This window comes from Euprymna scolopes, chromosome 6, assembly GCF_053919585.1.
Source record: "Euprymna scolopes isolate OS-2025 chromosome 6, ASM5391958v1, whole genome shotgun sequence".
Lineage (NCBI taxonomy): Eukaryota > Metazoa > Mollusca > Cephalopoda > Sepiida > Sepiolidae > Euprymna > Euprymna scolopes.
In genome coordinates this window covers 64,860,132-64,876,550 of record NC_136487.1, presented here as the reverse complement: position 1 = coordinate 64,876,550, position 16,419 = coordinate 64,860,132, and the positions used below count along the sequence as shown (strand labels likewise).

At 33.5% G+C, this 16,419-nt stretch overlaps 1 protein-coding gene across 3 annotated transcripts in view; it reads right to left on the bottom strand.

Moving 5' to 3' along the window:
• Window positions 1-16,419, bottom strand: part of LOC145277665 (uncharacterized) — a 399,006-nt gene that overhangs the window by 29,620 nt on the left and 352,967 nt on the right. For all 3 annotated transcript variants that reach the window (XM_080129328.1, XM_080129327.1, XM_080129326.1), the window contains exons 5-9: window positions 14,316-14,495; window positions 11,916-11,988; window positions 8,891-8,981; window positions 4,162-4,298; window positions 934-1,013 (exon numbers count right to left, since the gene is read on the bottom strand). In XM_080129328.1, the coding sequence (XP_079985454.1) occupies window positions 934-1,013; window positions 4,162-4,298; window positions 8,891-8,981; window positions 11,916-11,988; window positions 14,316-14,495 (561 nt within the window). The remainder of the gene's footprint in view (window positions 1-933; window positions 1,014-4,161; window positions 4,299-8,890; window positions 8,982-11,915; window positions 11,989-14,315; window positions 14,496-16,419) is intronic.

Below are 16,419 nucleotides of genomic sequence, written 5' to 3'. Positions count from 1 at the left end.
GCCAGTTTCCGCCAGAAGTGAACTGTTATTCGGAAGTTGGAAAGGATCGAAAATAGAATTAATAGTCTATTTTACTTAATGAAATATTCCATAGAGAAAATAAAATGCTGCATATGAGCGTGTGTGTACATATATATATATGAATAGAATTACAACGATAAATATAAATGTTATCTTGAAATATGCACACATCTATATATCTATATATCTATCTATATATGTGTGTGCGCGCGCGCGTGTGTGTGTACATTTCCCTACCAAATTACTCTGTCAATTTTCAGTCTACAGACTCGAGATTTGACATAAGGGGTATTAGGAAAATCTTTTTAATCGGTTTTCGGCCAGGAATTTGAATACTCTACAAAACTCTTCCGCCAATTTTGGGTATAAACACTTTAAATTTTAGATGTATGTTCCTTGGACATGGATCAAACAAAACAATTAATGTTAAGGGGGCAAAATTGGGGTCATTGTTCAAAAAATTTTGACCCCCCCCCAGCCAATTTTTACTCTAAACATTGGAAATTTTACATAATTTACATATATTCAGACATACGGCAAGCTTTTGAATCAGTTTTTAAGCGAAAAGTTGGCTGCCAAGAGGTCAAAGTTGAAAGAGTTGACCGTTGCAGACTCTACTAAACTCCTCCGCCAAGTTTGGATCTAAACACATGACATGTTTGATGTAGGTTACCTGGACATGAGTCCAATTTATATATATATATATATATACATATGCACATAAAGTTAGTCAGTACATAGGGCCCGAGCAAAGCCGGGTTGAACTGCTAGTATAATAATAAATACGAAATCTGCATTAATTAAAATATCATATTTAAGCGTATTTTACGACTGGGCAATGCCTGACGACATGCTAGTATATTATAATTGCGCATCTATGAAATCATCTTAACAATAATTAGTCTTACTTACCATTAGAAATACGTCTGTCCTGTTGTGCTATGATTTCAATATCATTACCAGAAGACATCAACTGGAATAATTCTGATAAACTGAAAACACGAAAACAATTTTAAAAATAAGGAACATTCATGCATTCTAATCTTTTAATATTAGCGATTTGGTATTTGTCTGTTTGAATCCTTAACTATACCTTCTAATGTTCGGACTAATGTACTATTTTCCAATGTTAAATTTATGGAGAGTAGAATAGTGTACATTCGTTAATAATGGTATCATTCTCTCAGGAATTGCTTCCTCCTTTGCGGGGTGGGATAGTGTAGTATCCGTTTTGTTGTCATAATATAATCTACCCAAGGATTATGGGTGGGGGAAGAAGAGGTAAGGTACTGTCTTTTCTGTTGTCATGATATCATCAACCCAGGCATTATTGCATCCTATTTACAAGATAGGGGGACTACTACGGTATGTATTCTGTGGTCAGTATACGATCATCTCACGCATTGCTTTCTCTTTTTAAAGAGGATAGTGTAGTATTTGTTCTGTCATCATGATACAATCCTCTCAAGCATTACCTCCTTCATTTTTGGGTGGGTGAGTAGGTGTAATATATTTCCTTTCGTCATATATACTAACATAAATATTTCGCATATTTTTGTTAGTTGCAAATTATTATCCATGTGTCTGTAAGTCTTCCTGGCTCATAGGCTTGAATCATTCATTGTCTATGCGGCTATACCTATCGACCAATGCCACCATTTTCAAATTGATACTGTTAATATGATTTATTCGCTTGCTTCACAAATTCGGACAATCACATAAGGTTCTTAGTTATCAGAAGCAATAACATGTAATGAATAAATAAAAAAAGGTTAACAAAACCTAATGGAAATTCCATGCTTACCTATCGTCCCCTCTTTCCCTTTATTTGAAACGTAAAATTGGTTATCAGCTAAATAGCCTTTAAATAAATAAAACAAATGTCTCAAAAGAGAGTCGCCAGCCTGATAGACCCTGAACAGTCATCTAGGCTTTACCCTCTGTTCCATCGATGAAATGTGGCATCCTTTACCTGTTCTACAAGTGTTTTAATGGTGGATGCTCCGACGAACTACAAGTTCTTGTACTCCTCCTCGACGTAAATACTTACGACAAACCTGACAAGCAGCAAAATCCCACCCCTACACAGTAGAAATCCCTAGATGTTAGAAGGCCTTTTATTTTAATAGTTGTTTAGCAATCCTCTCTGGAACTAATATTAGGATATATCCGAGCCAGCCTAGACGTCGTTAGTAAAACATTGACGATACTATCTACCGGTTAGTGCGGTCTCTGACTTCTTGGGTGGGAATTCGGTAGCTCACTTTGATCTCTAGAATCTTTGTAAGGTACTTGGAATCAAAGCAGCGAAACCAGATATTTCTCAATTATAGTTGCATTTCATCCGTGGCGATCAGACAATCTTAATTTTAGGAGATAACGCACACGCAAAGGAAGATGCACGCGTATTATTAGACACGTAACAATAAAAATAGATTTAACTCTTTCAACATTGAATAATGGTGCGTATTTATAAATACAGGTCAATCAAAACAGAACGTCTTATGTTGATTGGTCAAATGTTTGGCGCGGTTACTTCAATAGTTATAAATGCTTAAAATCTCGTTGAATTTCGAATCCAAACAAGTAATTAAATACAAAATGAAAATCTTTACTTGTCAAAGGTACAGAATACTTAACAAATTCTCCTTCATAAATGGATTAAAAAAATGTTAAAAATGGAATTATGAATAATAACGTTATTATTTATAAACCAATTTTTAACATGAAATGGACGGGGAACTTTCGTTAACTGTTCTATACCTTCACTCTTTGCTTGATTACACAATAATATTACAGGTATGAGTCATGTTATTTATGTTATAAGAATTCATGAGCTTATGACTATGGGAGTATTTATGCTAAAAACTGAACAATAAAAAATATATAATATAGCATTAAAAAAAGTAAAACAAAACGAAAAAAAATGATTAAAATGAAGTAGATAGACACATACAGACATACGAGGGTGTCAATGAAATGAAAGAAACTTATGGTGATAATGCCCCATCATACGACCTTATAAAACGCTGGAATCGTGAATTCAAACATGGTCAGAAGTCTGTGGAAACAGTTCCCAGACCTGGTCGCCCCTCTTCTGCCATTGATGAGGCATCTGTCCGTCAAGTTGAGGCTGCCATTTTGGAAGATCGGCGCATTACTATTCGCCAAATAGCCCAAGATGTCAAGATTAGTACAGGGTTTGTGGAAACTATCATTCATGACCATTTGCATATGCATAACGTGTTTGCCAGATGGATTCCCAGGTTGCTCACACCATTCCAGAAGCGAGAACGCGTTGTGCTCAGGGATGAATTTGGAGATGTGCCAAGAAGATAAGTCAAAGTTTTTCAAAAGACTGATTACACAGGATGAAACCTGGGCCCATCACTATGATCCAGAGACCAAAGCCCAGTCAATGCAGTGGAAGAACTTGGACTCACCACCTCCAAAGAAGGCAAGGGTGCATCCCTCCGCTGACAAGGTCATGCTCACAGTCTTCTGAGACCATGACGGAGTAATGATGACAGATTTCCTGGCAAAGGGTACCACAATTACAGGAGCCTACTATGCTTCACTTCTGAGGAAATTAAAGGAAGCTATCAAAATCAAGAGGCGGGTCAAGATCAGCAAAGGTACCCTCCTCCTGCAGGACAACGCTCCGATCCACAACTCGCATGTCGCCAGATCAAAAGTACGAGCGCGTGGTTATGAAATCCTACCCCATCCTCCCCACTTTCCTGTACCTTGCACCTTCTGACTTTCACCTCTTCCCAGCCATGAAGTTGTTTTTGAAAGGAAAGTGTTTCCCAGATGATGCAGCGTTTATTTCTGAAGTCACGTCATGGTTAGAGGACCAACCTGAGGTGTTTTACAAAAACGGTCTCCAGAGCTGCATCAAACGATGGGAGAAATGCATAAATCTGGGTGGTTCCTATGTAGAGAAAGATTAATAACTGTGCCAAGTTTCGTTGCTCTACTGCTATGGGAAGTGGGTCAAGAGCATTATTTATTGCACCTCCCTCGTATATCGGGAGAGAGAGAGATGATGAAGAAGAAGAAGAAGAAAGAGAGATTATGTTTAACATAAGATAAAAAAAGATAAGAAAAATCAAAATGGCGACTATTGTTTTGTCTTACCTTTCCGAATTGGCAAAGCGAAGGGTTTCTATTGATAAAGTTAACAAGGCGTGAACAACATCGCTGAAAGTGCAGCGAACTTGCTTCATTTGTTGCATTATCTGTTGACATTTCGTCGAATCAATTATGCTGACAGGCTGTTGAAAAACAAAATGGCGGCAAAGCATGAAAGACATGATAAATATGTTATCACGGAAATTGTGAACAATGCGCTTATCATAACTAACACTGTTTCATTTTCTTTCTTTCTTTCTACTGCCAAGTAGTGATCACATTTACGATAGTGTAATTAGCAACGATGATGCTTGGTATTTATTTCCCTCAAACGGCAGGAAGATGTGACACAAAGGTAGGAAAGTAGGATTAAAGAGCCAGCATCCATAGGAGGAGCACTCTGGCCTGCAAAAAATGTCTGGGCAATCTCCTTAGCATTCTCCGGTAGAGATGTATCAGGCGAATAGCAATAAACTAATCCCTACTAAAAGAGAAAAGGTAAAGCCTGGGAGTGTGGAATCCCTAGAACTGCACAGCAACATTCTGCAGTCAACAAAGAAAATGCTATTTCAGTAATGGCCTGGACTTATCACAAAAGAATGTGACTCCGGTCAGAAAGTGGGATTGAAAAGCCAGCGCCCCCAAGAAGGAGCAATTTGGCCTGCAAAAAGTACCTGCGCAGCTTTGTCGGTATTTCCCGGTGATGGCGCCTCAGGCGATTATCAATAAACAAACCCCTTCTCAAAGAGTGAACGTAAAGCCAACTAGGGTGTGCCTCATAGAACTGCACAGGACCCAATCAACAGAGAAAAGGCCATTAAAGAATTGATTTTGGTACCGAGGGAAATAATCTTCGCTTACTGATGATGTTTAATTGTCATTTAAATATCGATGCGCGGCTCGAATAAATCCTTCGTTCTCCAAAAGTGGATTGTGCGATTACATACATATTAAATGTAAGAAGGCACACCTGTGTGTGTTTTTTTTTCGCTCATCAATCAGTAAGTCTCTCACTCCTAGGCAGGGCTAAAAAAAAAAAAAAAAAAAAAAAGAGTCGCCAAACTAATAGGTCCTGAACTATCAACTAAACCTCTATCCCATCGCAGAAACATGGCATCCTTGTACCTGTTTTTCAAGTATTTCAAAGGAAAGTACTCTGACGAAACCAACGCACTTAGGATACCCTCGAAGACAATACCTTCGACAAACCCGACAAGCAGCAAAATCCCACCCCTACACTGTAGAGATCCCTAGATGTCGTAAAGTATTCTACTCGATTAGCTTTTTCCATCGGACTGCTGCACTGAGGAATTCCCTGACTGTACTGACATGCAGAAATTAAGTGTAATGTAAACAGACATCTTGCTGCCCAACACCCTCTGGTCATAAATAGTAGCCCTTCACGACTAAGTGGCTCTGTGTCTTTTTTTTTTGTGCGTGCGTGTGTGTGTGTGTGTGTGTGTGTGTGGGTGTGTGGGTGAAATAACAGTAAAACAAAAGCTGTTGTGAGAGACATACATAAAAACAAAAGCCTCAGTCAGGAGGAAAACAATAACCTTAAAGTTCCAAGTTATTTTAAATTGATTAAATGTGTAAAGCACAAAATGATTATGTGACAAGGCAACCACAACTTTTCGTTGGTTTAGGAACAAAACGAAGTATAAAACTCATGATATTTAAGTAATAATAGACTACCCGTGATCCGTTTGGTCAGTATGTTATATTAGCTATGGAATTAATGTATGAGCGTGACACTTGTGACGTAAAGAAAATAGTTTTTTTGTGACATAAAAGAAACATTTCTATGGAAGTGTATTAAAATGAAAATAGAATATATATAGATTTCTATGAGTCGTTATGTTTATAATTGTTTATTGGCCTCAAGTTTTGACAAGCTTCTGGGCTTGACCTTTACTCCTGATCTTAAATGGAACACGTACATCAAATCCGTTGCCAATGCCGCTGGAAAAATGGCCAGATCCTTCTATCGATCCAGTAGATATCTCACTGCTGATGCAATTCTCTATCTATATAAGAGCCAGGTACGTCCAAGGATGGAATACTGTTGGCACATCTGGGCAGGAGCTGCTAGAAAGGACTTGTCCTGCCTTGAGAGAGTTCAAAATAGACTTCGTAGCCTCGTAGGAAATGTCCTTTTCTCTTCGCTGCAAACTCTATCTCACAGAAGAGATGTTGCGAGTTTGTCTCTGATGTATCGTTATTTTCATGGAAAGTGTTCGACTGAGCTTCAGTCTATGGTCCCCCCTCATCTAGCTGAAAACACTATCAATAATTCCCCCCCCACTCTTTATCTGTGCCTAAACCTAAACGTAGATTCCATGAACAAAACTTCTTTCTTAGAACTGCATGCCTGTGGAATTGTCTTCCGTTGTCCTGCTTTCCAGCTGACTACAATATGGTTGTCTTCAAGTCCAACGTAAACAAGTTCTTGATGAGCCATTCCACTTGTTAACAAATTTACTGAATTTCCATTACTAACGATTACTTTATTGTCCAACTGACTACTGTACACTCTTAACCCTTATTCTCGAGTTGTCGCTGGGACTTGATAAGTGGTGATGCCTATGTAAAAAAAATTGAAAAAAAACAAAAACTTACAACCATTGAATTATAAGTCGGTTGTCATACTTATAGGTAAATGTGCACTGAACAGATACTATAATACTTTAAGTTAAATTCAAATTTTGATATACTTTTTTTAAATGAAATTGTTAGTTGAAAGTACGGGATCTTTAAAAACCCTCTCCCAATGTTAGGAATGGCTTTTTACATCGAAAAATACAATAAAATGTAACTTTTTAAATTTATTTTAAACAAACATTCATGACCCATTGGGTCAAATATTTAATTTATATGTTAATAATAAGGCCAATAAAACTAATTAAGACAATGCGGAAATGAACGATGTAAAAAAAGCTCCAGAAAGTATTAACAATTGTTTATTTTGATAATTTAAACGCGAAAAAAAAAAACAATTGGGACGCTGAAAACGCTGAAAACGCACACAGTAAAACAATTCGTTTTATTGTCGCGTTGATTATTTATTTGTAACGCAAATTTAAAAAAAAACATGTTTTCGGGGTTATTTACTTATGTTGGTAGTGTAGAAGAAAATGTATGAATGTTTTTTAAGAAAGGTGTATTAAGAAATGGAGACTAAATTTAAAAAAAATTCTGCAAAAGTAACGATTTGTGTATATTTGTTTACGCTGTTATGGGTTTATGTTTATGTACATATACGCAACCGGAAGTCGTAAACCGGGTGTTGGGTTACAACACCAGTTAAAAGGTAATTTGGGTTTTATAATTATATAGATTAAATATCCATGATATTTAATTCTGCGCAGAAATCATTTTCTATCCTTCGATTTCCAATCTCCATATTTACTTTTGAATTAAACTCCGAGAGTTTTGAATAAAAGAGAAGCAGCCACTTTTTTCTTATTTTTCTTCAACAGTGGGAAGGTAGAAAAGTAGGATCAAATAGTCAGCGCCCCATAGGAGGAGCACTCTGGCCTGCAAAAAAATGTATGGACAGTTTCCTTGGCAATGCCTGGTAAGGATATCTCAAGCGATTAGCAATAAACTAACCCCTTATAAAAGAGTATAGGTAAAACCTAGGAGTGTTAAAAAGGTGCTATTCTGTTGGGCCAAAGTTCGTGTATCTTGTACATTAAATAAACCGATAAATAGATGAAAAAAAAAACCCCAGATAAGACGACTAGAATTAATGTTTTCAGTAACATTTAATAGACAAAACATCCGCTTTTCAAAACGTCCAATTTTCACAAAGTTAAGGGATTTTAGAATACGCTGTGATGTCATAATAGATGCTCTCGTTTTCTTTACTTTCACTTTCTTTATTCCCTTCTCTCTCTTGAATATTTCTCTCATCAATTCAGCTATCATTCACCGGTCCTTTTACATTATCCGCCCTTTTTCTAACCATGAGTATATAACAAGTCATATATAGACTTCAAGGGTTTCAGAGTACATTGTGGTGTCATAATAGATTAACTCTCTCTATCCGACGCTCCCTCTCTCTCCCTCTCACTCTATCTCTTTTCCTTACTCTCATATCTTCCTTTTCTCTTCTCAGAGCAGATATGGCGAAAATACTCCCAGGGCCTTTTGTTTAGCGGGATCATTGCTAAGTCCAATTTATTTACACGGACGATTATATAATGCCGAGATATAATTTTTTTTCTTTTTTTATTAAAACATTGTCGGAACAGAGCGAGAAATGAATACACGCCTTATTATCTATCACTACATCTTTAATTGCCTTATTGAACCTGCATGTCAAGCACATGTTTACCGCAGCGAATGGTGACATGTGAAGCGTATGTGACACGAAGTTGCGCCGCGTGTATCACTTAAAACACTTCATAACTGGGACAGGCTCAATCCTAATGAGCAAAATGTATACTCGTATCCGAGTTCTGCCAGCGACGACAACATTTTTAAACGGATTTTTCATCTGCACTTCTAGACGAGAACTGTCGAAAATCTTGATCACGCCATTTCATTCACACGCGTTACTTCTGGTTTTCTATTGCTACACATCAAAGTTTACTTATTGAACTTTCTGATACATACTTCCTGTCCACCTATCAAAGGTCACCTAATATATAACAGCTCTACCATAACTGAGTACATTACCGGTTTCTCCAACGTTTCGGCATCTTGCACAAGAAAAGATAATGGAACTTACCTGAGATTTTAACGTTCCACATCGCAGTGAGACGTCATCGTAAAGGCTTTGAATAAAAACGGTCGATTTTGTGGGAGATTCTTCAAAATATCTAAAATAAAAAAAAAAAAAGTCATAGCAAAATAAATACCCAAAGTCGATATGAGATTATTTGACATTAAATAAAAGTTCTGTGTATATAAGCTGTTATAACAATTATATTAATAATAATATCCGTGGTGAAAAGGATTAAAGTGTAAAATAATAATCAGTTCTAATAGAATTCTTTTGGGGATTGAAGGTTCAATCCACGGTATGATCCATAATAAAATAGAAAGTGGATCAACTGAGTTGAATGGTCACGTATGTACCTCGTTACTTTTAAACAGTATTTATGAATTACAAATAAAAAAAAAAATTAATTGCAGTTGCATACGAATCACAACATATTATTAATATATTTTACCAAAACGGATTTAGAATAATTGGGTTTTCAAATAAATTGTAAATCGGGCAGTATAGATAACAAGCAGAAAGTGATCGAAAAACAAATATATAGCAAATAAATGTTACCAAAAGCAGTTACTTTTCCACCTACCAAAATTTTTTGTGTGTTTTAACTTATTTTAAAGCGTTCGTTTAGTTTGAAATACAAGCAATGCCGAGTCTTTAGTATATATACCAAACGAAGTGCCGACATGAGACGGTCATCTTCAAAGTCTCAATAACTGCTCACAAATCTTAAATTGAACTAAACAGAAACCTATCTAATTACATTTAGTCGATGTTTTTTTTATCATTAATTTATTTTTATCACTTTTCCGTTTTGTTGTCTATACTGCAAAATGGCCGACGTTTCATTGGTGGCTTCACTAAAGTTAGTTATCTATTAGGTACATAAAATAATCGAAATATATTATAACATAAAGAAACGAAATTATTTTAAATAGATTATTATCATACTTTTTAAGGTTAAAAATATAAGAAATTGCTTTGGCTATTTTCGGGATTAACCTGGGATTCTCCATCGATACTCGGAACTGCTTCCAAAAATACTGAAATCTCTTGAATACACATTCATTACAGGTATCACGCCCTCTACTTAATTTTTGTAATAAGTTAATTAGATCGATAAAATTCCGAAGAGATATGCTTACAATTAATAAAACTATACTAACATGGATTTTTCCTAAGTAGGTCCCTGTAGCGTAGCGGACAGCGCATTTCTAGTCCAGAGGCGTGGGTTCGAATCCCACCTGGGATGCGTGTAGTTTTTATATACACATGATGAAATCTTTTTTAATTTTACGAAAACCCAATTATTCGAAATCTGTTTGGGTAAAATATGTTAATAATTTGTTGTGATTCGTATCTAACTGGACATGCTAATATTTCGGACAGATGATCGGTTAAAACCACAAGTTTACGTCAGGCGACTTAATAAATGGTTGCTTTCCACGGAAGAAACCAGTCCTCAAATGAAGAAAAATGAAAAGCTCTATTCACTTAAAACACACTATTAGAAAATTTAAAGAGATGGGGAGAGGGATCATGTGACATATATGCTCTAGGTTTTAATCAGGACAGGAGAAAAAAATAAAAAGGAAAGAAGAAAGAAGAAAGGAAAAAGAAAAGTAAAAAGGAGACTACCATGCGTAACCAAGGTTATCAGTGGGGAGAGAGAGATACTAGGAACTCAATAGAAAAAGGATCGAAAAGGTGAAAGGGAGTAAGTGGCTTACAGAAGGAGAGGAGGAAGGTGTATAAAAACAAAAAGGATTGAGTTAGGTAATGATTGGAGAAGTGGAGAAAAGGTAACCGCTAATAGATCAGACATGTTTGGTAAGAAATAGTGAAAAATGAAAACTAGAATCTTATTAATTGTGGGTAAGTGGAGAATTCGTGAGTATATTTAAGACTAAAAATATTATACAGAGATTATTAACTGTTTTACGTAAGAGTTAAGGCATAAAGATACCAAATTGAATTTAAATAAGAAATTAGTTTTGCATTTAATTTTTCCATCACCTCTAACAGCAGAAATAATAATAAAAGAACAAAAAATAAAAAATAAAATAAAAAAATAATAATAAACAAAAATAAACAAATAATTAAAAATAAAATAAAAATAAAATTAAAATAACCGAAATTGTAATCATAATAAAAATAAATAAGATGATATTAAAAATAACATGAATGATTAAAATTATATCATAATAAAAATACTACTACTACTACTACTACTACTACTACTACTACTACTACTAATTATTATAATAATAATGATAATCCTAGAAATATTAATCATAATAACAAATGTGGGTACAATATTAATGATAGTAACAACACTAATGAAAGTAAAATTAAAATAAAAATAAAAATAGAATAAATTAAAAATAAAATGAAAATCAGGATACAAAACTAAGAATGGTGAACAATAACATAATAAATATTAATAAAAATTGTAAAGTAATAATTAATATGTAAAAGACAAAAAATAACGGAAATAAAATAAGATGAAATATAGATATAGAGTAATATCTATGGAAGCAGAATAGTGGTGAAAATATATGACAAGTAATAGTGGTTATTGTGTTAGTTGTGTTGGCATGAGAGTAAAAATTAAAACCAAAGAAAGGATGATAGTAAATTAAATTTAAAATCACTAAATATTCAGCTATAGATATTTTTTTTTCTTTAGAGTACCGTAAAAACCTACGTGATACTCGTATAAGGTATACATTTTCGCGAACGTAAAATAAACTAGGGCGGATGATCTATAGAATTAAAAAATGTTTGTATCTTAAAATCAACGCTTATTAACCTTTTTATCCTTAGTAGCAGTAATGGAAAATTAAGATTTCAACAAAAACAAGACAAATAATAAACGATTCCAAGAATTGTTTTTAGCATCGAAAAGTTGACACATTTTTTTTTCCGATTCCGATACCTTAAGAAATTCCGAAGTTTTTGATTTCCGATTCCGATTAATCGTCTCAAAACTAGTAGATATATAGATATATAGATGTATATGCAAAATACGTACTTTTCAATTTCTTGACCATCAACATCTGTTTGACCGATGGCGTTCCATATTGCACTCTTCGTATTTTCGTCATCTACAAATAAAACAAAAAAACAAAAACAAATAAATATATAAATAAATAAACATGAAACGATTTTTTTACGATAAAATGTAATTCATTTATGTTAAAGATATATTTATGTATAAGTTTAAAAATGTTTTTTTTATTTTGCTGTTTTGTTTTATGGCATGTCAACCTTTTTTTCGGATTATATAATGCTGAATTTGGTCATTGTAGTAAAAGAATTTACACTTCAAGTTCTTTATATTTTCAAATACTTGATTGATTTTTTTAACATTGATGCTATTGCCCCCCCCCCCACCTTTGCAATGTTTAATCATGTTCTGATAAAGTCAGAAACAAAAACAAGAATGAAATTTTACAAAACAAGCAAACCAAACACCACAAATCAATATTTGAAGATATAGAACAACTTAAACATAAAAACTTATCAAAATTATCGAATTCGGCACTAAATAACCTGAAAAGAATAGATGCCACTTTTACTATTGCTTTGTACGACAGTGTTAGCTATTGGCAAAGTAAGCAGTAACATTAAATACGTAGGAATTATCTTTTTCGAAGTGTCTGTTTACTTTGCTCATGTATTCACCCAAAGCAATTCGATGTTAAATTGCGGACCTATACACGTGCTGTGGTATTGGCGGAATTGAAAGCTTTTTGACGCAATCACAGCTACGTTGGACAGGACATCTTGTGTATGAAAGACGACCGGATTCCAAAGCAAGTGATGTACGGCAAGCTCAACGATGGACAGCTGAATGTGGGTAGACCTCTGCTTCGCTTTAAGGACAAGTTGAAAAAGAATTTGACATGTACAAATATTCCTTTTCGTGATTTTGAACGAATTCCTTCTCAACGAAATGAATAGAGTTCTGCCTGTCAGAGAGACATGAAGCAGTTCTTTGAAATCGAAATTAACCAACTGCGCGTTAGACGTGAAAGAACCAAAGTATCTGCAAGTATCCCAGCCGATCATTCGCGCAATCTTCATTCTTGCTTTCATTGTAGACTTGTTTGCAGATCTCTTGCAGGACTCGGATGCCATTTACGATTGAGTAGATGTAAGCATGCTACATCGAATTAAACAGCAAATTTAAGTTGCCAAGACCTCATATATCGAAATCGACGGGAGAGTCCATGATCTCTCTCTCTCTCTCTCTCTCTCTCTCTCTCTCTCTCCCTCTTTCTCATTATATATATATATATATATATATATATATATATATATATATATATATATATATATATATATATATATATATATATACTAGGTGGCAAAGGAACAGGTGATTTTTACTAAAGTTAACAGCTTATAAAACCTAACATCCGAAGCGCATTTGAGAAGTTTCATTACCACACAAGCAGAAAGGTCCATTATATAATATCAACAGTAAATTATTTTAATATGACAGGGGCGTGTTCGAAACGAATGTTTCTGTTTTAAGCAACATTGAACCATGATAATTGATTTTTTCATTGTAAACTTAAACTCACGCCATTATCACCGCACAAGCAGAAAGACAAGACATAAAATCAATAGCAGGTCCTCTGATATAACAGGGGAGCGTTCAAAATGAATGTTTCTGTTTAGAACACAATTGAAGCATGATACTTGACTTTTGCATTTTAAACTTTAATTCAAGCCATTATATATAAAAATAATTTTATAAAATCAACAGCGGGTTCTCTATAGTACATAGTTCACAATACATTGTAGTGTACAAAGTCACGGAGAAACTTCCTCCCGGAGCACCGCGAGGAGTTGCGTATTAGAACAGACACTCATGGGTGATTTCACCAGTTTCGATGACAATAAAAATATGGGAGTGTGAAATATTTGTTGACCATCATTCAATCCCGAGCAACGTCGGATCTCTCTGCTAGAATATATAGATAAATAAATGATAAAGTTGATAAATACAAAGTTTCCAGACTTTTTTCGTGCAGGCATTTAAAATTATCGCAAACTCTTGAAAATGCAATATGTTATTGTCATGCATCCTGTGAGATGACTGACCATTTTTTATGATTTCAGGTTCAAATGAAACAGCTACAGCAAGAATTGGAATACACTCTAGTAAAGTCTGATTGTCACAATTGAGGAGATGAAAGAGGTTGTGACAAGAGTTATTGACATGCTCACACAAGAAGACCCCCATGGGGCCTTCCAGAAGTTGTTGCAACGGAACAAGTGCATTGTAGCCGGAGGAGATTACTTCGAAGGAGACTAGAGTTTCATGCGTGTACTAGCAATAAAAGTGCCCTTCCGAGAAAGTCTGAAAACTTATTGAAGATACCTCGTATGGACACATGAACATGCAAATTAGAATACTTACCGGGGTTGGTGATAATCCTCGTCCAAGGCACTTGTGTCAATTTTACTTTATTATGAATTAAAGGTTTATTTGGATACACTTTAGCAGCACTTCGATCGTTTCTTGGAGGAAGTGGAGGCGGTACGGTAGTCTTATCTGTATTTTGTGTTAAAGATTTTCCTTCCGAATCGAGGCAATGACCTTTCAAAAAACAAAAAATAAAACAACAAAAAAGTGATATGAAGTCAATATAAAAATAATGAAAGAGTGTATATATATTTTATTATTTTGCCTTTAAAATAAACCCAACACTTTTTTCTTTGAGAACATATGAGGTTAAGACTCTCCGTTGAATAATCCGCCAACAAATATAGAAATAAATAGTAACATTCTACTTTTTTAGGCGATCATTTTATTTTATCATTTTAGAATTTAAAATGAATAATCAGTTTCTTATGTACATTTAACATAAAAAACACCCCGTTTCCAGATCAATATAATTATTTAGGGTAGTTACAAAATGTTTCACTACAATGAATTCGAGTGGATATTATTAAAAGTTAGGTATATATATATATATATATATATATATATATATATATATATATATATATATATATATATATATATATATAGGAAATTTATTACTGTGAGTCCAGAATGAGTTTACAAATTGTTTCAGCTAGAGGAAAATCCTCAAAGTAATAAATTTCCTATATACTGCTCTGACTACACATTGAGCACTCTAGTCCGGTTTTTTCACCACTGGTAAATATATATATACATATATATATATATATATATATATATATATATATATATATATATATATATATATGTATGTGTGTGTGTGTGTGTGTGTGTGTGTGTGTGTGTACGATTGGGTGAAAAGATTATAAGGAATGTTTGGAAAAATAATTAATCGGCGAAATTAATTTATTGAAATGTTTTACAAAAATAATTTGTTGGCGAAAATAATTAATTTGAATGTTTTACTAAAATAATTTATTGACATGTACTACAAAATTGATTTATTGGCGAAAATGGTTTATTGAAATGTTTTACAAAAATGATTTATTGGTGAAAATAATTTATTGAAATGTTTTACAAAAATAATTTATTAGTGAAAATAATTTATTGAAATGCTTTACAAAAATGATTTATTGGCGAAAATAATTCATTGAAATGCTTTACAAAAATGATTTATCGGCGAAAATAATTCATTGAAATGTTTTACAAAAATAATTTGAAATATTTTACGAAAATGATTTATTAGAATATTTTATAAAATTGATTTATTGGCGAAAAAAATTATTGTATTGTATTACAAAAATAATCTATTAGTGAAAATAATTTATTGAAATGTTTAACAAAAATAAGCAATTGGTCTACAATAATTAATCGAAATGTTTAACAGAAATAATCTATTGGTGAAAATAATTCATTGAAATGTTTTACAAAAATAATTTATTGGTGAAAATAATTTTTTGAAATGTTTTACAAAAATGATTTATTGGCGAAAATAATTATGTGAAATGTTTTACAAAATGATTTATTGAAATGTTTTACAAAGCTGATTTATTAGCAAAAATAATTTATTGAAATGTTTTACAAAAATAATTTATTGGCGAAAATAATTTATTGAACAGTTTTGAAAAAAATAATTTATTGAAATGTTTTACAAAAAATAATTTATTGAAATGTTTTTAAAAAATAATTCATTGGGGAAGTAATAATATTTTGAGAAGAAAGGTGGGTGAAGGATGAAATACATTTATATTGTTTCAAATGAAAGAAATGGGAGAGTTAAAATCGGCTACAAATTCACTGAACAAAACGAAAAATAAGCGAAACGAAATTGATACAGTCAAGAAAGTTCAACAGTACAGACCGGTAATAATCTAAATAAACACAGTGGTCTAATTAACAAAAAGTATATTAATAAAATTATGTTACAGAAGTATACATCAGGATTCTGGAGTCATAACTGCCACGAATCGCTACCTACTGCTTTTAAATATAACGATACTTATTGTTTCTGTGTAACTGATACGGGTAGATCAGATTCCCCCATAACAAATAGGAAAATCTATTCTTTCTTTTTCATTTACTTATTCATTATTTC